We start from the raw sequence: 21,725 nt of genomic DNA on the forward strand, positions 1-21,725 counted from the left end.
TTTTTATGTATATAACTGGAGTCATGTAAAATTTTCCCGGGCAAGATGGGACCGTAAATGCAAAATGTTTAAGAACTGCTGTTCTATAAACTTTTAAATTATGAACAAAAATATTCAAATATTAATAATTGGTTTTAATAAAGTTAAATAATATTATGTAAAGATACATCAATTAGAGATAAAAATGAATACATAAAGCTATGACAAAATTTTTGAAATGAGTAAATGAAGTTAATGAAATGAACCATAAGATTGAGAACAAAAGAAATTGGTTTTTAGTACCATCTATCGACAGAAGTAGTAAACTGCAACATTGACCGGGTTCAGAAATTCGTAGTTTCGAAAGATATACATAGTTGTCTTTTTGTTTGCGTTCAGCTTGACGGTTGTACAGAACAGAGAATTTATATTTGAAAATTAAATGTAAAAGACTCAACAGCCGCTGAAAGGTCATCATAGGCCTTACAGTCTGGTTACGTGAATATTTCGAATAAACTAAATCGACGATTTTTCTAAGAACGTTGATTCTCCTGTCAAAAGATATTCTCCTATATCTTCGTTTTGTAAGGTAGGTTCGAATTTTTAATGACGAATCCTTACGAGTATTATGTCCTGATATCTGAAATCTCTCCTGTCATAGTACAACATTTGTTGTATTGTTTTGTTTCTTCTATCAAAAAACGTACGTAGTGAGAAATTAATATTTACTCCGTTATATACGAAACATGTAAATCGTTAGTACTAAAATATATCATTGTGCAATAAATTTATATGCAATAAATATCATCTTTAAATTATAATTTTAATTTTTCTACAAATCATTTAATATATATTATTTTTATATCAATTATAATTACAACTAGAAAATTATAACTTCTAATCTTTTATTTCATATGTTACTTTTAAGATTTGAAAATTCAATCCACCTAGTTTACATTTTTATTATTACATGTTTATTTTAAAAATTTATTCTCCTACTCATAACTAGAAATAAAATATCTTCGAAAATTATGTAAATGTTAGCAAAAATTACAGCTTCCAATGAACATATGAATGTATTTCATATCTTATAAATTTTATAAATTTAATGTTTCACATATTGATTACATTCATATTCATAATATATATTTTGCTCTGATTTCTGTAATTAAATGTCATACTTAATCAAAATATGGTCTAATGTGCGATATATTTTCTATAAATTGTGGGTACAGTTATATTCAGTTTATAAAGAACTCCTTTGTAAAAAAAGATAATGCAATACTTATTGGGAATTAAACCTTGCTATTAAAGTTTTTGGTAAACCATATGTTTAATAAAATAGAAATAAATATAACATGAAACAAAAATTAAAACATTTTAATTATTATCTTTATAGATTTTAAAACATGGAACAAGACACAGAATATATCAAATTACCACTAGAAGAAAGATGTGTGCATAAGGTAATATATACATATGTTCCTTTCTTGCTATAACCTTTAACATTTAGTTTAAAAAATATGTCTTTTTAAATATTTCCACTCATTAATATTATTTAGTTATGGAGAGCTCGTTTGCATGGATATAAAGAATGTGTAAATACATTCCAATGTATCGATGATGAAAAATCTCCAGAGTGGAACAAGTTTTTAGGATTTATTAAGAAGTTTGTGGTAGACAGTAATGCAGTTGCTCAAGAAAAAGGATTGGAAGCAGCATTAGCTTTCATAGAAAATGCTGCGGTAGCAGGGAAGTGAGTATTATGTATTATAATAAATGTATTAGTCTATTAAAATAATTTACTATTATCTTTATGGTGATAAAGTTTATTAATATGTACAATGTATGTTTTTTTAACATACATTGATAAACTTTTAATAAAATTATATACTTGTAATTTTATAGAACTGTTGGTGAAGTTATGAATGGAATAGTTACTAAATGTATTGCTGCACCTAAAGCTAAAACAAAAGAGTTAGCAGTACAAATAACACTGATGTATATAGAAATCGAAAAACATGAAGCTGTTCAGGAAGAGTTATTAAAAGGGACAGAAGCAAAAAATCCAAAAATTGTTGCTGCATGTATTTCTACTTTAACATTGGCTTTAAGGTAATTACATATTATTTGTATTACATATTATTGTATATATTGACTGTAGTAGCCAGGTGTCAAGAAAATTGTTGTTCGATATATATTATTATCTCAGTATGTAACTACTAGTTTCTTAAACTTGTAGACAATTTGGACCAAAAGTAATTAATATAAAGCCTTTAATGAAGAAGATTCCTGGTTTTCTTGAAGATAGAGACAAAACAGTCAGAGATGAAGGAAAATTCATGGTTATTGAAATTTACAGGTATTGTCTTAATTTTATTTATATGAATATTACATATTACTGTATAATGAAAATGTTTTAACAAAAGTTCTATTTCTAACTTTATTTTGCAATATCTAGATGGATAGGAGCTCCTTTAAAACAACAGTTGAATACATTAAAACCAGTACAAATTACGGAATTGGAGGCAGAGTTTAATAATTTGAAAGAAGAAAAAGTTGTTCCTACTCGATTTTTGAAATCGCAAAAGCCTAAGGCGATATGTATTACAGATTCTACAAGTGATATCGGTGAAGGTAAATGGTTTTAAAATTATATATTGTAATTTTGCTGTTCCTATTCTTAATAAAAGATTTGTATTATATTTAAGAGGGCAAAGATGATGGTGATAGCGTTTCTGCTCCTGACATTGATCCCTATGAATTGTTGGAACCTGTTGATATACTTTCTAAACTTCCAAAAGATTTTTATGAAAAGCTTGAAGCTAAAAAATGGCAAGAACGGAAAGAAGCCTTAGAAGCATTAGATGCTCTCGTAAAAAATCCTAAATTGGAAAATGGTGATTATGGAGATGTTGTAAGAGCTTTGAAAAAGGTATGAGTCTCTCTGCTACTACATATTTCAATCATTTCTACTTTATTCATTTTTTAAATATTATAAACAGATCATATCCAAAGATACTAACGTATTAGTGGTTGCATTGGCTGGAAAATGTTTGGCAGGATTAGCAGGTGGTCTAAAAAAACGATTTCAACCTTATGCAACTGCGTGTTTGTCATCAATTTTGGAAAAGTTTCGTGAAAAGAAGCAAAACGTTGTGCAAGCACTTAGAGAAGCTGCAGATGCTATTTTTCTTAGCGTAAGTATAAGTGAAGCATAAATAATTGTTAACTATATATATTTATTATTATATTTATTTATATGTACATAATTTTAACATCTTTTTACTGTAGATTTAATCCAATGTTTAGATAATATATAATAAAATTTATAAAAGAATAATATGCACCTTATAAATATGCAAATAATGTTTTATGCATACATTAGGTTTCTATTGATCTTATACTAGAAGATACACTTGCTGCATTAGAGAACAAAAATCCTGCAGTAAAAGCAGAAACGGCTGCTTATTTAGCAAGATGTTTTTCACATACTCCACCACCAACTTTAAATAAAAAGCTATTAAAGGCTTATACTGGTGTACTTTTGAAAACCTTAAATGAACCAGGTATATTTTGAGATACATTGTACTATGTACTAATATATGTACATACATATGTAACATACATTTGTTAATATTATTACCACCAAAATCATTTGTTTTAGATCCAACTGTTCGAGATAGTTCTGCAGAAGCTCTTGGCACAGCTATGAAATTAATTGGTGAAAAATCTATGATGCCATTTCTTACAGATATAGATAATTTGAAAATGACTAAGGTATTTAAGGCCAAAAATTGTTAATTATATCCATTATAATGTTATATATATTTCTTTTTTCTATCTTGCTAGATAAAGGAATGTGCAGACAAAGCTGTAATTCATGTTAAAGTTCCTAGTGCACCAAAAGTAGTAGAAAGACCAAATACTGCTCCAAGTAAAATTGAATCAACAGCAAAAGCTAAAGAGCTAGAGTCGAAAACCACAAAAAGACCTAATACTAGTACAACTAAAAAGCTTCCTTCTAAGAAACCATCTGCTTCTTTAACTAATTTAGGTAATCATACATAATTCCTAAAGTTTATTATTCTAATAATTTTACTGTTGCTTGATCTAGTTATCTGATCTTTATTATTTATTATAGCTGTTTCTAAAAAGTCATCTGGTACAAAACTTCAAATAGAAAAAAATTATAGTGTTGAAGAGATAGAAGAAATGGCTATTCAAATGTTACCAGCTGATATCCTTAGTGGTCTTGTTGACAGCAATTGGAAGACTCGGTTAGCTGCAGTTGAGCAACTTTTGGAGGTAATTGAAACATTTATATGTAACCTGTTTTTAATCATAAGTAAAGTACTAATATTGTACTAGATGTTAAGTAACAAACAATGTGTTATTTTAGTTTGTAAAGCAAATAGATCCAATGGAAATACCTATACAAGTGATTGTACGAACCTTAGCAAAGAAACCAGGTTTCAAAGATACAAATTTCCAAGTTCTAAAATTGCGATTAGAGATAGTAAAGTTTCTGGCAGAAAATTTTCCGTTTTCAACGTAAGATAATCCACGTTTAATTTTAAAGGTATATAATAAGTCATATACGTAGTATAATTATATTTCCTTCCAGTACTGTTTGTGAATATTGTGTCATGGACATAGCTGAAAAATTAGGTGACGCGAAAAATAGCGCAGTTGCCGGCGAAACTCTTTTAGTAATAGCAGAAGCAACAAGCTTGGAATATGTGGCACAAGAAATAGTAGCATTTGCTTTTAATCAAAAAAATCCTAAAGTTCAGCAAGAAACATTAGCGTTATTATGTAGGGGTCTTATAGAATTTGGATGTGTGTAAGTAATAATTTATTTAATATAACATTCTATTCTAAATAATGTACTGTGGTTAGTGTATACATATATAACTTATAATAAATATGTTTTAGTATCAATGTTAAATCTTTAATGGAAAATATAAAAAAGGCAGTTGCCGCCACAAATCCTGGTGTTCGTACTTCAGCTATTACATTATTAGGTACATTATATTTATTTATGGGTAAACCACTACTTATGTTTTTTGAGAATGAGAAACCAGCTTTACGTCAACAAATTGAACAAGAATGTGAAAAGGTAATATTAGTACTGTTGTAGTAAATTATTGTTTCAAAATATATGTTTGTGATAATACTTTATATGAATTAAACTTTATGTTTGTAATAATGATAATATTATGTTAATATAAATTATTATTTAATAGCACAATGGTGAGTCACCACCTGTCCCAATTCGTGGAATAAAGAGCAAAAAGGATAAAACAAGTGATGATGATGAAGATGTAGAAATGGATAAAAAATCTAGTAGTAATAGTGAAACTGATATTAATAATCTTATTCCACGTGTTGATATTAGTAATCAAATTACAGAAGGTCTTCTTAATGAACTATCTGATAAAAATTGGAAGGTTAGCATTGTGCTTTAAGATGTGCAATTATTTGATAATCTAAAATAATTTTTGTTTAAATTAGGTACGAAATGAAGGTTTACAAAAAATAAATGCCATTATATCTGAGGCAAAATTTATAAAAGGTTCTATTGGTGATTTACCACAAGGTTTGGCACTACGATTAGTTGATAGCAATAGTAAAATAGCTCAGTCAACTTTAGGAATATGTCAAACTTTAGCTGTTGCAATGGGTCCTCCAGCAAAACAACATATTCGAGTCCTTTTCCCCGGCTTTATACAATGTTTAGGTGATAACAAGAATTGGATTAGAACTGCAGCTATTTCTTGCATAAATACATGGGGAGATCAGTGTGGTTATAAAGAATTTTTTGATGGTGAAATGATTGGAGATGCTTTGAAATCTGGATCACCACTACTTAGAGCTGAGGTTTGGGGTTGGTTAGCACAAAAATTATCATTGATTCCTATAAAACAAATACCAAAAGAAGAACTTCTTGTATGTCTTCCGTATTTGTACAATAATTTAGAGGATCGTAATTCCGATGTGCGGAAAAATGCTCAAGAAGCAGTTTTAGGATTTATGATTCATCTTTCTTATGAAGTAATGGCTAGAAATACAGAAAAACTGAAACCTGGATCACGAACAGTAGTACTTACTGCATTAGATAAATCTCGACCGAATTTGCCTATAAAACCTCTACCGAAAAAACAAGCACCGAAGGAAAATCAGAAAACTGTTAAAAGTGCTGGAGCTTTGAAAGCTGCAAAAGCAGTAGTAAAACCTAATCAAAAACAACCAACATCAAAACCTGGTAGTGCTCGTAAAAAAGATGATGATGTAGATACAAGTCCTTTATTGGCTACTAATAATTTGAAACATCAAAGAGTGATCGACGAACAAAAGTTAAAAGTCTTAAAATGGAATTTTACGACACCAAGGGAAGAATTTGTTGAACTTTTAAAAGAACTTATGACCGCTGCAAACGTAAATAAAACTTTATTAGCCAATATGTTTCATTCTGATTTTCGATATCATCTTAAAGCAATTGAGGCATTAACCGAGGTAATTATTTTAAGCACTTAACATATCAAAATCTTGTATTTGTTTATTTTTGTAAATACTAATATTCTACTGTAGTGTTTTTAATGTTTGTCATTTTAATATTTTTATTACTTTTAGGATTTGCCCGATAATAGTAAAGCATTGGTATCGAATTTAGACCTTATTCTCAAGTGGTTGACGCTACGATTTTTTGACACTAATCCTTCAGTACTATTAAAAGGTTTAGAGTATTTGAGAATGGTATTTGATTTATTAATAGAAAACCAGTATCATATGTTGGAAAATGAGGCCGCATCGTTTATTCCATATCTCATTATCAAAGTAAATTGCTTCATAGCTTGCTATATCAGCAATATTGTTGTTTTAATAGTTGTTTCTCTCAACATATATTTTACTTGTATCAATATATACACACATATTTGTCCAGATTGGTGATCCAAAAGATGCAGTGCGTAATGGAGTTCGTGCATTATTTAAACAAATAGCATTGGTGTATCCAGTGAGCAAATTATTTTCTTATGTAATGGAAGGCTTAAAATCTAAAAATGCTCGGCAGAGAACGGGTAAATAAAGTAATTAAAAAATATAGAAATCGTAATTAGCAAATGCTAAATAATTGTTCTACTTTTAGAATGCTTAGATCAACTTGGTTCTCTTATTGAAAATTATGGATTGTCAGTTTGCCAACCATCTACATCTGTTGCACTAAAAGAAATTGCCAAACAAATAGCAGATCGTGATAATTCTGTTCGAAATGCTGCTTTAAATTGCATTGTTCAAGCATATTTTCTTCAAGGGGAACGAATATACAAACTTATTGGTCAGGTAATGATTTTATAATTGTTACGTATTTATTGCTACGCAATTATGATGTTTCACTAATTTATTGATTTTTAGATATCTGAAAAAGATCAATCATTATTGGATGAGCGTATTAAAAGAGCTGCTAAAAATTACCCAGTGAAATTAGCTTCTGCCAATAGACTTTCAACACCTTCAAATGCAACACCTATTCCTTCTAGTGAAGATGTTAAAAGTTCTAATGAAGAATATGAAGAAGAAAATGATGAAATACCTGAATCACCACAGCCACCTGTACCACCTCAATCTAATGAACTGTAAGTGTAATGCATTAGTTTTATATATATTTCTGCACATTAAAATTTATTTTTTAACGACATTTCCATATAAAAGTATTTATTTTATATATTATAATTTTCATGTCATAACATTAATTATATCACAGATACTTAATGCCATTGCTTTTGATATTATTATTAAATTGCTAATATAATTAAACAAAACATCTTTAATACTATATATTTTTTGTAACTATATCTTATTATTTCTTTTTTGTTAATTATTTTTGTTTGTACGAATCTGCTTTTAATATTTCCAGGCCACATGTAACAGAGACTACAAATGTACCAACAGACTCTTATGAGACTAATGAACCTGTTTCAAACATTTCATCTCCAAATCATGATGAAGATGATATTAAAACGTTTGTGCTTCTTGTGATTTGTTTTTAGTATGCTGTATATGTATGGTGGCGGGTGTATGGGAAATAACAAGCAATCGCATGTTTAGTTGGTTATTTTATTTTCAGCGTAGTAGTATAAGTTTATTTGAGATCACTATTGCATACACATATTCTTGATCATAATGATCATATCAATTTTATAAAAGATAATATACATTAGAATAAATTTTGTGGTTTGAAACTGGTTCAATGTTGTTAAGGTGATAAGACAATCTAAGAGTAATGTCCTATATAAATTAGATTTATATGTAGTGAATACTGTAATAATAAGTACAGTAAATGTAGTATTAATATGATTTTACGCAATTTTTACATAATTTTAATTTTTAGAAATTCTCCAACTTCGGCACAACCAAAAGTTTCAGGTCCATTTGGACTTGACATGGACTTTTTACAAAGAATTGAATTAAATGCACCTGTAAAGTATAGTAATCCTGTTCTGGTAGAAATTGATTTAACAGATCTAAATGAAAATCCCACAACAAACACAATGAATATACATAAAGTACCGTAAGTAATTATTATCATCTCTTGTTGCATTTTCTAATTATTAGTAATAGAAGGCATAATTAATAATTTTCTTTGTTTCATGTTTTTGTATAAAGTTAAATCTAATATACAAGCTATCAAAGTGACTTGTTTGAAATGTTAGATTTTAATTAAAAAAATTTTTGTAGAGTTATTCCTATGTCCCCTCCAAAATTATTAGTATCAAAATCTGCATCAATGACGCAGCAGCAGCTGGGCACTGGTAATACTAGCAAAGAGGAAAGTCTTGAACGTAAAATTCTTGCAATGGCTAGTTTAGATTTGGCTGTTGCAATACAATCAATGAACAGCATCGATAATGTCCGTATTTAGAATATACATGTTTGTGTATTAAGTTATACATATTATATTTGTAATTTTTAATTATTTTGTAGCTGATAAAATCTCATCAAATTTTGAGTTTACAATCTAAGGAAGATAAATTTATTGGTTCGATAAATATGCAATTAAAACTTTTACAAACTTATCCTTTACAACAAGGAGGTGCAGATATATCTAAAGGTTTTAGAAATACATTTATGGTTTTATTAGCGGTAAGAATTAATTATTTAATACATATATGATAGTAACGATATATATTGTATTTATTGTGGAACTATCTACAGTTTTACGATACTGGGATTCTTGGAAAGAACGTTCCGTTAATACATCTGAAAGAACTTGTGGATCAAATGATCAGCTTATTAGCAGAGAACAAACTAAATCATCTACACCAGGCAGAAGCATATTATCGCGTTATTAACAACATTGTTTGTAAAATAATAGACAACTCAAATCATACTACTATCATATGGTAATAATCTTAAAAATTTTATTTAGTAATATATGTTAGCATTGATAATAGTGTTGTTGTTATAGATATATTTAAAATATCCTTATTAAAGTATTAAATATAACTAATTCATTCATTTTTTAATGCTAAGTGTTTTAATAAAATTACTTCATGGATGTGCTGAATCTGCTGCTCCATCCAAATATGAGGAACTAGTAATGAAGTGTTTATGGAAAATAGTGAAAACAATCCCTAATTGGGCTGCAGATTTAGATTATGACACTATTCTTTTAGAAGTACATCGATTCCTTAAGGTAACAGTTTTTTGTTGTAAATATTGTATATGTGCCATCTATTATATAATAAAGATTCTTTTTTCTTCTTTTTAAATATGTATATTTTACAGGATTATCCAAGTGTATGGTGGAAAAAACGAAAATCTGACACTCCATTACGTACAATTAAGACAATTCTTCATAGCATGACCCGTGTAAAAGGCAGTACCATACTCAGTCACTTAACACGAATAAACAATACAAATGAATCAGAATTACAGAATTATCTTATTAGGCTAATTGCGGTTAGTAAATTAGATATTATGAGATATTGAATCTTATGAAATACATAAAATTTTCATTTCTTATAATAATGTTTAATAGACATTTAAGCCAGATGAAATTAATAGCAACCCCAAAAGTGCTCTAAAATCCGGCGGTGCGGGAAAAGCTCAAGAACATTTGTCGAAATTTACGCATCAACAGTTGTCCGAAATATTTAAAAAGATTGGATCTAAAGAACATACAAAAGAAGTATGTATATCGATAAATAATATACTTATTTTTTAATGGATAACTAGATAATATATTTCAATTATTTAGTAGCTAATATTTTGATACTTATACTTAATAAGTATACTTATTTTGTACAGGGTTTAATGCAGCTTTACGATTTTAAACTTCAATATCCTGAAGCGGATGTACAACCTTTCTTGGTAAAATCTCATCAATTCTTTCAAGACTTTATAGAACAAGGACTAAGAGACATTGATCAAGCACGAAAAAATCAAAATCTTATAACACAAACTAATAATCAGTACTCAACAGGTAAATACTTATAATGTGAAATACTAATAAAATTACTTATTATTACTTTACGTAATTTGCTTCAGAAATAGCCGAATCCGCTAGTTCGGAAGAAAAAAGCCTAATGGATCCATTGCATAGGCTCGAAAAACTTCGAGCATCTGAAGCACAATGTAGAACTACTAACCAGCCAAGTCCAACATGAATTAACTCCTATTAATTCTTACTAAGTAAGAAAGAAGGAATTACATATGAATAATAGTTTAAGAATTTATTAAAAATTTTAGCTTGCATTTCAAGAATATAAAATAAAATGTACAGAGTGTTTAGTGAAAATGGTTTTGAGACTTAAGGAAGATATATAAAGAAAGAATTTTTTGACCCAAAATGTAATTTTGTATCCTTTCATGAGGTTACATATTCGTAATAAATAATATAATGAAATCATAACAATGAATAAAAATAATACAAAATATAAATACTTTAAAATATACATTGGCTTATGATTCACAAATGTGAATGTAGATTAATAAAAGAACACATTGAACATATTTTTAGAAGTGAAAATAAATATTAGTATTTTGATAGTTTCTTTGTTACTATTACAATTTTATGTAGCAATACAGTTTTTCTTTAAATTTTTCTTTGTTTGACTTCCAAAAATTCTTAATTCTTTCATTTACATTTAGTGTGTTTTTAAGAGATTCATTCATATTACGAAATACTAGTAAATACAAAATTACATTTTGTACTAAAATTGATTTTGATGTTTTTGATGACTTCTCTCAATGAGCTCTCAACGAGTTCATATATTTTTAAATATTTTCTTTATACATCCTGTAATTGTATATAACAATTATGAATCATAAAGTAGAATTCGGAATTAAAGCGATTAAAAATATTCTTTCTGATTTACGTCTTTAAATTAATTTTATATAAAGAAAATATTAATGATATATATTTTATTATGTATATTATCTATATGAACAGATAAATTCTATGTTACAGGGTTGCAGTGCTTAAATAACTGGATTAAGAACCAATAATACACACAATACAATATGAAGTAAATAGTACATAGACCAGAAAGAATAATCGTCGTACCTAATGTACGTAATGTTACGCTATTCAGTGCAACATTAACTGTAGCATTTATGTGTTGATTTTCTCAGTAACTACATATGTGTTATAATGCTAATTATCAGGAGTTTATGTGTTACAACTCTTAAAATAATTGCGAACATGTTATAGTACTCGTATTTATCAATATTTGGGAAGGATAATTAAGCTATAAGCTAGTATTATGCTCTCTTTAGACTGATTTTACACAGAATCGATTTATATTTCGTTATTTCTTTTAAAATAAATCCACTCATTAATGTATATCGTTGATCTATATTTATAAAAGAAATATTACATGTTTTTGTTATTTAATTAATTAAAACTTAGTCGTACTACACATAAGAAGCATGTTTCTCCATATTTATAATCCCGGTATACGAATGTAGATTTAATACGTTAATTTTTCATAATAAAAGAACATAGTATTAGCGAAATAATGATAATAATAATAATTATAAAATAATAGTAACTTAATATATCTACAAAAATTTCTGGAAGAATTTATGTAGTGTAAGTAGAGTGTGTATATATTCTAACTTAAAGTATTCAATAAAATAGCTTATAATAATACTACTTATTATTTTTACACTATACACCATTGTTTAGTGCTTGATATGTCGTATCATTTAATCTTACAACAATTTTATTCACACGAGTAATTATTTATATCAATATAATTTCAAGCATAATGTACAAATTATATACATAAGTACTTTTTAGGTAAAAATGTAGTGTATATTATGATTTTTACTATCTCATCACACAATCTGTACACAAATATGGAAAATATGTACATTATCTCATAGCAAAATATATTTTATGACATATAGGTATATAAACACTGTATACTGTTTTCATACATCTTCCGTAGGTCTGATAAAAAGTGCTGTTAAAGCAAATAGTAGAAATACCAATCCACCAATTATGGTCACTATAAATAATAAAAATAGTCCCAATTCGTTATTCCTTTTAAATTCCATTACAATATCATTAATATTTAATGATTTACATATACATATATAATCTATACAAGTAGAAATATTATCTATTTTTTAATATAGAAAAGTATACTTTACCTGTTCGTACTGAAATTCTCTGAGCTATCATTCTCCCCCCTAATACTGCTAATCCTGTACAAAATGAATGTCCTAATATTCCACCTATTACAACTCCATAAACATTCTAGAAATAATAGATTTTTTTACTTATAATTAGGGTTCAACATTGTTCTATACATGATTTTATAAAAATAAATATTATAAAGTCAAATATTAAATATAAATGTCACCTCTCTTGCTGCAAGTATGATAGTTGTAAGCTGTGAGCGATCACCCCATTCTGCAAGAAATGTTAATGTAAATGCTTGAAGGAATATCCTAGAGAGGAGCATCAGTGCACTAATTTTTGTTGCTTTTCTTATAACACCAGTTTCTGGATCTTGTACTAAAGTGCTTGCAGTTTCCTTTTCATACTGAAAGTGATGATATTTAAAAATTATTTAATTCCTGCAAAAACGTTAAAGGAATAGTTTCAAAACAATTATTCTATAAAGTCTAATGAGAATTGCTTATAACTATTTATATTTTTAATATTGATACCTCATCTTCTCGTTTCCTTAAATCAGATTGCACTTCTTCTAATTCTTCTTGTGCCTCAGTTGCAGACATCTTATAACCATCCCGTAGCATTTTCAAACCAAATAAAGCAAAAAGTGCAGTAGAAATGTAGTATGTATAAACACTAGGAATTATGGTTGCAGCATATCCAAAAATGACTAAAGATCAGAAAGAAAGACAACTATTATATAATATACATATAATGTTTTGATTATTTTATAAATACCATAATATTGTTGAATATACTACTAAAAACAATTCTAATAAATGTGTTATACTGTATATAGCTTTTATATTATGGTATTCTGCCACACTTCAATCAAATATGTAAAAAATGTTAAAATTAGTAGATTGAGTATGGAAATCTTATTGTAAAATCTATTTGCTCTTTGAATTTAAATTTCTTGTTTCTTTACTTGGAAAATAAATAAAATCTGTAATCTAGATAAAACCTATTAATAATATTAAAATACTTAAGTTCAGGATTGAATTGGGTTTATTACAAATCCACATAATACTTAAAGTTACAAGAGAAATAACAAGATTATCAAAACATACTGTGTAATCATGTGCTAAAATGTAAAAATGTTTTGGGTATCTTTTATACAGGTAATCAGATATCGGATAACAGAATGCAAACTTCATTGTATATCATAGATAAAATTACATGGAATATTTAGTTATATGAATTTTTGTAACAATTTTCAAATGCCACAATCATATTTAGAATAGGTCCTAGATATTATTGGATAATAGAAAAAGTTGTCTAATCAAACTTTTACATACAACAATACCTGAAAGGAGAGTCATCAAAGCCAATGCACTAATTGCTCCTATAAAAACTGTCAATCTTGGATGTTTCATTGCCATAATAGCAGCGATAAAGAAAGTTTTGTCACCCAATTCAGAAACAACGATGACAGACAAAGAAGCTATAAATGCATGTATAAAACCAAGGTTATCCTTGGTTTGTGGTGACATTGAATCTTCAGGTCTCTAGTATTTATTAGAAACATTAATACGTGTAAGTTCATATTATTTAATACAGATAAATTGAATTATAAATATTTACCATAGACGTCATTATCATTTGAAATCTACTATCATATATAGGTTCACTTTCACTTAATACTGTAGATAAAAAAAAACAGTTTATTACACATATATATATAAAATACTCGCTTGTTGATAGAGATCGAATAAAGCCCATTGTTTTTAATTTATAATAATAATACTAGGAGTTTCAACTTCAACTTTTTTAGTGTTGAACACGTTATCAGTACATGAAACATACGCACGGCGAAGTATGGATACTTATACTATCTAATGTTTCAAGTTGCAGATTCTATATTGTGAAATTTACACAATATTCGTGATGGATATTTAATGTTACGAAAATTAATCACTCATCAAGTGGAAATATTTGATACAAATATACTATGTATTTCATGTATTTTATAAGAATTAGTATTTAAACATATTAAATTTTCAGAAGTTTGAGTTACAATTTTCAAACTACTATTTATTTCATGAAACATATACGTATTTGTAGGACTTGAACATTAGAATTATGCACCTAGAAAACATTAATCTGATAGATGTCGCTGAACAACAAATGAAGTTAGAAATAGGGGATGGTTCTATAGAAATGAATAAATATTAAATTTAACAATGTATGCACATACATATATTATTTAAGACAAGAATAGTTGTTTAATCGTCACAAATATTTAAAGTGCGTCTTGAAATTTATATTACATAAACATAGGCTTAATGTTTTGTTGAAAATAATGTCATCCTGTCTTCTTAAGACTATTTAAATGGTTCATTTTTGGCGCGAATTCAGATTATTTGAGAAATACATGTGCAACTCAGAGGTCACCACAATCATAAATCAGTGCATATTGAAATAACTACAGTTTAGTGTAATGTACGCTATTTTAAGATTTCATAACCTCTAGAAATATGAGTAATGAAAATAAACATAAGCTATTTTGTTGTGATCATAATAAAAACAGATAAGAAATGGATCACGAAGAAGAATTTCTTAATACGTTTTTTGCTCAAGTTGCTCAATTGTGTACTGACAAAGCTAAAGAATTAGTTGTAAGTAATTAGTATAAAATATATACAAATTTACTAGTAACTTAAAATAAAAATCTGACTGATTTAATATAATTGAATGTATATTTATAACATATATAGCTTTTATGAACTTTAGTGTTAACGTTTCCATACACTAACGTAATATACATTACTGCAAAATATGAAAGATGAAATATACAAATCCATAAATGAAACTATAATAATATTCTACAAATTTAGATATATAAACACAACATTTTTTATTTAATTCTTAAGAAAATTTTTAATTGAGAACTAATTACTATCTTCTAATAATTTAGAAATGCATCTTTAATCATTAATTCCAGGAAAAGGAACGTGGATCATGTCGTCAAACACAAATGGGTCCATGGGGAATGTTACTTATGCATTTACCACAAATAGCAGTAGCAGAACATTCATATGCAGATCTAGGTTTCCTCCATACTAAAAATAAAGGATTTTTGCGGAAAGATGTAAATATGTTAATATTTATTTATAATATAATATAAAATTATATATTATATTTAATATTTATATTTAATACTTATATTTAATATTATATTTTATAATATAATATAAAAATAAATAATAATGACATTTAATTAATATCTATTATTACGTGTTTTTCTAGAACTCATTAAGAACAGTATATGAATCTTTGAAATCTGATCTAAAAAGGGTAGAGGAAATGACCAGAGGAACCAATTCAATTGGTGCAACAGTTGCTGAGGTTTCTAATCAACTGTGTCAATATATTACTGCGAAAATACAACTGATAGATTTGTTAGTATATTGTTACTTTAATTTGTAGTTAAATATCTCATATCATATTATTCTATTACAGTTATGAAAAAATGTACAATATGAGTATCAATAGCAAGACTATGAAATATCAGGAATTATTACAATGCATTGAAGGAATAGTAGAAATTCATTCCTTGTCTTGTTCGCATCTAGCACTAACTGCTATTAAAGCAAGTTTAACGTAAGTGCAAATAAAAATAAAATATTATAATTAAAAACTGGAAATTGTGGTCATAATTTATTCTTCTTGAAATTAAGACATGCTTTGATTAGTTTAGAGTGCGAAATATTAGTGCAATTAACAAAGGCACAAGTTGAACTTCAACATTGGAGATTTTTGTCAACATTAATGGCTCTGTATGGTGCACAGACACGAATGTCAGCTTGGGAGAGAACTTTACAAAGTAAAGAGGTAAGTGATATAGATAAGATAACGAAGGAAAAAGATAAATATTTTTAATTAATTAACATATTTTTAGTCATGGAAACTGGGTTTCAGTGCCTCATTTTTAAAAGCAAATCAACAACCAGCATTGTATCAATGGTTAGTGAAACTACGTAGTAGCATATTAGCTAAGTGCTCTTTATATTTTCATACTACTTTAAGTCAGCAGGCTAGTCCAGGAGAAATGAGAAGTATCATGAGCAAGCAAAATGTGGACTACTACCATAAGTAAAACATTTTTAATTATTTCAATTAATAAGTTATTGAATGAGTATTGATATACATTTTTATTTTAGAATACAAAGCTTTCAACGTAAACACGACGTCCTCGCAGTCTTAATAATATTTGACTCTAGGGGAGTAGAAGATGCAGGTCTGGGTTACAGACATCCACGTAGAGAACCAAATACTTCTGAGCAATTCCCTGTTGTTCTTAGTTGTCCTAGCGTGAGTCTATATAAATTATAAATGATTGGCAAAAAGATAAATGTAATATGTTATAGCAGTATTAATATTCACTAAATTTTGTTTTCTAAAAAAAATATTACCTTTTAGGTATTTGTACAAAAGCCATCAATTCACTTAGATAACATACAAAAACGAATTAAAGAACGACATACGGAACTTCTTGCTATGGATAAGATTATATATTATAAAAATGTAAAAGTATGTTAATAGAAGCGCTTTTTGATAAATTTTATATTTTAATACAAACTGATTTTCTTTTAGGATATATGTACATATGCCATGTATAATACCGATCCTAGAATGACTTTAGTCACTGTATTTGAAAGTGGTAAACAAAAAGACAAAGAAGCCCACATAGCATCATTTATGACAGACTTATGTGTGCAAATTAGGTGTAATAAAATATATGAGTCGTTAAAATTATCAAAATGAGGAATCACATATATACGTATAAAAATGTTAAAATACCACCAAAGATTATAAGGAGAAAAAGAATCAAAAGTTATTTAAATAATAACATGAAACATGTTGTATGTTAATAAAATTTTTATTGCTCGGTTATGTACTATATTATTTATTTCTGAAGTAAAACTTATAATTTATTTTTAGTTAACTATTATCTTAAAAATAATATTGTGGTGATAATAAACGCAGTTAAATACATAATTATTTTAATATTTATTAAAATAGTATTTACAAAATATTTTAATCGTAATTAAGTAAAAAGTTTCATAACGACATAATTGCTCTTTTTAATGCCTTTTCTTTATTTCTTCTAATTTTATTTTTATGTTTATTACTTTGGGTTGCATCTCTAAAAAGCTGTATTTCTTCTTTCTCTTCAATAACTCGTTGCATATGCATCATTCCGTATAAGTTAAATCCAATTGTATCCTAGAGGAATTAATTTTGAATTTATATTCTTATAATTACTTAAGTAAAATTTATAAAATAAAAATGCTTTTACCCTTAGTTCAGAAACTTTTTTGATTGCAAGTGTTTTCACAGTTTCTATGACAGGTAAAAGTTCTTGAGTAGCTGTAATTGGACCATGGTGAGCTTGAACTAAACATAATGCTAGTCTTGTAATTAATTCCGTGTGATAATCTGATTGTAATAATGTAGGAAGCATTTTAAGAATTTCACAAGCAGCTGAATATGGCAGTAATAGTAAGGTCTCTTCTAAATCACTGTAAAATTAATTTATTATGTGTATTTTATTTTTATCATATTTACGCTACATATATACACATTATATATAGATTTCTTACCTTGCTCTAATTCGTTTAATTATTTCTAATAAATAATCTTCTGTATTTGTACAATTATAAGCTTGCATTTGTAAAGGAATAGCAGGTGGTTTATCTGCTATTGCTTGTGATAATTGTTCATTGTATTCTTTAGATACATTTAAGCATTCTAATATCAATTCAGCCTAAACATTATATAAATTGAATCATACATGATGCCCTAAATGAATTAATTTTTATGTTCAATTTATTTATTGATATTTACCCCTTTTTCACTGGATACTGTTTTTCTTGAAGGTAAAGACTGTTGTTTTTGTCCTGGGACAAGAGTAGTTTCTCCAGTAGCTAATTCATTTTCTTGACGTTCTCGTTCTTCTTCTTCTTCATCTTGGAGAACTAAAGGTTCTGAAGTCCGTTCATATAATCTAACTACTCTATCAGATCCACAAGAAATAACATAATGTCCATTTGGTGAAACAGCACAGTTCCATGCTGTACCTGCATGCCCCTAAGTAGAAAAATGTCTAATGTTGTAATTGTTAGCATACAATTTCTAAATATTTAAAAAAAATGTATTACTTGTAATGTCACAATTTTTTGAAAATTGTCAGCATCCCATTGTTTTACTTTCCCATCCTTCCCACAAGTAAAAATATAATGTGTATTAGGTACGAATGAAAGTCCTGATACAGAGTCATCATGAGCGAACATCGATTTATGGCAATCTCCAAAATCTAAACCCCAAATTTTTATATTTCGGTCAGCAGAACCAGTAGCAATAAGTGTTGAATCACTTGATATATCCATACACAAAACTGGTAATTTATGGCCATAGAGGGAAACGAAAAACTAAAATGATATCAAAGTTTTTAAATATATCGCACATTATTTAATACTATAGAAATTATATGCATATTTTCATGTAATTACCTTAAATGTACTAAGGAAAAAGACTTTTACAGTAGAATCAAGTAATGCGACTGCAATAAATCTGCCGTTGGGACTTATTTTTACACATAATACACTATCTTCCAATTTTAAAGTTTTTGAGTGTAAAACAGATAAAACTTTCGCTTTTATTTCTCTATCAGGATCTTGAATAAGTTCAAAATTCCAAAATTTTACTGTGCGATCTCCGCCACCACTAACTACTCCTTTCTATAAACATATATAAAATAATCATGAAATTATATACCATTATGAAGTTACTATAAATAATAAAGAACATTATTAAGTTACCTTATCAGGATATAATGTAACACTCCAAAGTTCTTTAGAATGTGCAGGAATTTCTTCTAAAATGTCGCTCGAAGCAATATCAATTATTAGCATTGTACCATCTTTTAAACCTACAATTAAATGTCTGTCTCCTGGTACAAATATTGCTGTTAAAGCATAATTACATTGTACAGTCCTTAAACACGCCAGAGTTGGTCTAGAATCATAAAAATTATTATGAAATTGCTAAATCATTTTACAAGTTTATGTCAATTTTATTTCCATACCTATTCCATAATTTCACAGAATCACCAGCTGCTGTTGCAAAAGCTAAATTATCAGAACTAAAACAAATAGCACGGACTTCTGAGCGATGACCATGATTTGTTATTGACCTTAAATGTTTTACTTCAGTATTTTTTTCTTTCGTAAATAAGGAATACAATTCGATGGAATTATTATTTAATCCTACACATACCTAAGATAATGACATGTAAACATTGATTGAATAGTACTGTTAATTATTTTAGGAGATGATTTTTATAGTAACTTACTCTAAGTTCACCGCTTCTACCCATAACTAAACTTAATCCTTTAGCTTTAGCAGATACTTTGATAAAAGGTAGACGTATGAATTCATCCTTTATAGTTGGTGTTCCTGAGAAATTTGTTTCTGTATTTTCTTCACTTCTATCAAAAAAATAAAAATGTCACATAAAAAGATATTTGTATATTTAAAAAACATTTGTTTTTACAAATATACTACAAAAATGTCTTTGCATACTTTTCTGCTTTCTTCCTTTCTTTTCGTAACCGTTTAAGAATGTTATCTTTTATTTTAGTGTCAGGTAATAGTTGAAATAATTCTACGGTATTGTCCAAACCATGACATCCAATAACTGTATGAGTAGTATCAACATTGAGAGACGCAACTCTTCCATGACCACTTCTTAGTATACTTCCAACTTTTCCACATTTTAAAGGATGTTTCTAATACAATATATTTTCATTAAATACTAATCTAATAAATATATTCCAAATATAAATATTTATTAAATCAAAAGAGAATATACCACATTGCTGATTTCAGCATCATCAGCGAGAGTTAAATCATGTAAATTAACATCAAAGTCTACAGCTTCACCTTCAGTGAAAGATATTTGCCATATACGTAGTTCATTATCATTGCAACCAGTTATTAAATATTGATCATCTTTAATTAAAACTAAACCCCAAACCTTAAATGATAGAAGTATTGTTATCAATATATTATGTAATTAAATTAACCATCATTATATATATTTAAAATTATATTTACTTCTGTTCTATGACCAACAAGAGTTCTAAAATTATGTTCATTATCTAAATCCCAAAATTTGACAAAAGTATCTTTACTACTACTAATAATAATATTGTGATCTTTCATGAATGCTAAATCTGTTATTACACCTTTATGTCCAGTTAATCTACATATACCAGTCTCAGCTACAGTATCCCAAAGAATAATATCTGTATCCTGAAAACATGTAATTGAAAATTATTTCATGCACTTTTATGCTCTGCTTCTTCTATTAAATTATTTTACCTTTGAACCTGATGCTAATCTATGTCCTCCTCTATCATATATCAAAGTTGTAATTTCAGATCTATGACCAACAAATATACTTGTATTTTCTCCTGTTTTTAAGTCAAATATTTTTATAGTACCATCTGCATAACCAACTGCTATATGTTGTTTATTAGGAGATGCAGCTAAGTATGTTACATTTACTTTTTCACCTGATAATACCTGAACCTGAAATATCAGAAATTTCGATAATTATAATATGATCTATTGTAAGAACATAAATTAAAAATGATTTACAATTTACCTTTTCTCCAAGGCGTAAATCCCATATAAAAACATGTTCACATGCTCCAACTGCTACAAATCTACCTTCTTGTTCTTGCAATGTTACAAAAACAACATTACAGGAAGAACTAATAATTATATTTAAATTCCCAGCTGGTACATATCTCAAATATTGTTTTGTTAAACCCATTTTTTATTTATATATCAAATATATATATTAATTTTATTCATTTAACTATGAAAAAATGTCAACATTTATTCACTTATTCTCTTATCTATTTTTTATATAGTAAATGCACAGTATTTATTTTAAAAAATTTTACGATCAATGATATTATATTAAAATGTTTATCGAATGATCCAAACTTATTTTTTAAAATATCAATTTAATTTTGATTGC

General features: G+C 27.5%; 4 protein-coding genes across 9 annotated transcripts; 2 read left to right on the top strand and 2 right to left on the bottom strand.

Moving 5' to 3' along the window:
• The first annotated feature begins 330 nt into the window (after positions 1 to 330).
• Positions 331 to 12,136, top strand: LOC100650270 (protein mini spindles). Of its 3 annotated transcripts, none has more exons than XM_003394456.4 (32): positions 331 to 568; positions 1,379 to 1,445; positions 1,542 to 1,735; positions 1,888 to 2,094; positions 2,222 to 2,341; positions 2,441 to 2,616; positions 2,691 to 2,914; positions 2,985 to 3,179; positions 3,368 to 3,548; positions 3,647 to 3,759; positions 3,832 to 4,036; positions 4,124 to 4,287; positions 4,382 to 4,533; positions 4,607 to 4,825; positions 4,918 to 5,101; positions 5,229 to 5,432; positions 5,497 to 6,498; positions 6,616 to 6,819; positions 6,926 to 7,061; positions 7,130 to 7,323; positions 7,396 to 7,616; positions 7,898 to 8,002; positions 8,372 to 8,551; positions 8,719 to 8,890; positions 8,965 to 9,123; positions 9,196 to 9,383; positions 9,514 to 9,676; positions 9,769 to 9,942; positions 10,022 to 10,171; positions 10,291 to 10,465; positions 10,531 to 10,674; positions 11,453 to 12,136. In XM_003394456.4, the coding sequence occupies exons 2-31, from the start codon at positions 1,389 to 1,391 to the stop codon at positions 10,647 to 10,649; spliced, it is 5,937 nt and encodes a 1,978-aa protein (XP_003394504.1). In that variant the 5' UTR covers positions 331 to 568; positions 1,379 to 1,388; the 3' UTR covers positions 10,650 to 10,674; positions 11,453 to 12,136. The 3 variants fall into 3 exon arrangements, with proteins under 3 accessions (XP_003394504.1, XP_020724110.1, XP_048260112.1); XM_048404155.1 differs by lacking the exon at positions 331 to 568 and adding an exon at positions 664 to 682; XM_020868451.2 differs by lacking the exon at positions 7,898 to 8,002 and having other exon boundaries at positions 332 to 568.
• LOC100650516 (transmembrane protein 165) lies at positions 11,820 to 14,710 on the bottom strand. The gene is made up of 6 exons (XM_003394458.3): positions 14,255 to 14,710; positions 13,977 to 14,178; positions 13,165 to 13,340; positions 12,855 to 13,037; positions 12,643 to 12,748; positions 11,820 to 12,497 (listed from the first exon to the last, which is right to left on the bottom strand). The coding sequence occupies exons 1-6, from the start codon at positions 14,390 to 14,392 to the stop codon at positions 12,421 to 12,423; spliced, it is 882 nt and encodes a 293-aa protein (XP_003394506.1). The 5' UTR covers positions 14,393 to 14,710; the 3' UTR covers positions 11,820 to 12,420.
• Positions 14,711 to 15,062: 352 nt separating this feature from the next.
• Positions 15,063 to 17,566, top strand: LOC100650029 (KICSTOR subunit 2). Of its 3 annotated transcripts, XM_020868485.2 has the most exons (10): positions 15,063 to 15,288; positions 15,615 to 15,761; positions 15,920 to 16,071; positions 16,133 to 16,273; positions 16,366 to 16,504; positions 16,572 to 16,636; positions 16,700 to 16,765; positions 16,834 to 16,984; positions 17,093 to 17,203; positions 17,267 to 17,566. In XM_020868485.2, exons 1-10 carry the CDS (start codon positions 15,208 to 15,210, stop codon positions 17,435 to 17,437), a joined length of 1,224 nt encoding a protein of 407 aa, XP_020724144.1. In that variant the 5' UTR covers positions 15,063 to 15,207; the 3' UTR covers positions 17,438 to 17,566. The 3 variants fall into 3 exon arrangements, with proteins under 3 accessions (XP_020724144.1, XP_012176445.1, XP_020724143.1); XM_012321055.3 differs by having other exon boundaries at positions 15,064 to 15,288; positions 16,572 to 16,765; XM_020868484.2 differs by having other exon boundaries at positions 15,064 to 15,288; positions 16,572 to 16,765; positions 17,093 to 17,197.
• A 98-nt stretch (positions 17,567 to 17,664) lies between these two features.
• Positions 17,665 to 21,517, bottom strand: LOC100649918 (WD repeat-containing protein 3). Of its 2 annotated transcripts, none has more exons than XM_012321051.3 (14): positions 21,345 to 21,517; positions 21,059 to 21,268; positions 20,792 to 20,989; positions 20,547 to 20,711; positions 20,258 to 20,463; positions 20,028 to 20,160; positions 19,761 to 19,951; positions 19,495 to 19,690; positions 19,186 to 19,413; positions 18,835 to 19,104; positions 18,521 to 18,763; positions 18,277 to 18,440; positions 17,973 to 18,195; positions 17,665 to 17,899 (listed from the first exon to the last, which is right to left on the bottom strand). In XM_012321051.3, exons 1-14 carry the CDS (start codon positions 21,513 to 21,515, stop codon positions 17,735 to 17,737), a joined length of 2,763 nt encoding a protein of 920 aa, XP_012176441.2. In that variant the 5' UTR covers positions 21,516 to 21,517; the 3' UTR covers positions 17,665 to 17,734. The 2 variants fall into 2 exon arrangements, with proteins under 2 accessions (XP_012176441.2, XP_003394501.2); XM_003394453.4 differs by having other exon boundaries at positions 20,028 to 20,163.
• Between the last annotated feature and the right edge of the window lie 208 nt (positions 21,518 to 21,725).

Source organism: Bombus terrestris, chromosome 3, assembly GCF_910591885.1.
Source record: "Bombus terrestris chromosome 3, iyBomTerr1.2, whole genome shotgun sequence".
In the NCBI taxonomy this organism is placed as follows: Eukaryota; Metazoa; Arthropoda; class Insecta; order Hymenoptera; family Apidae; genus Bombus; species Bombus terrestris.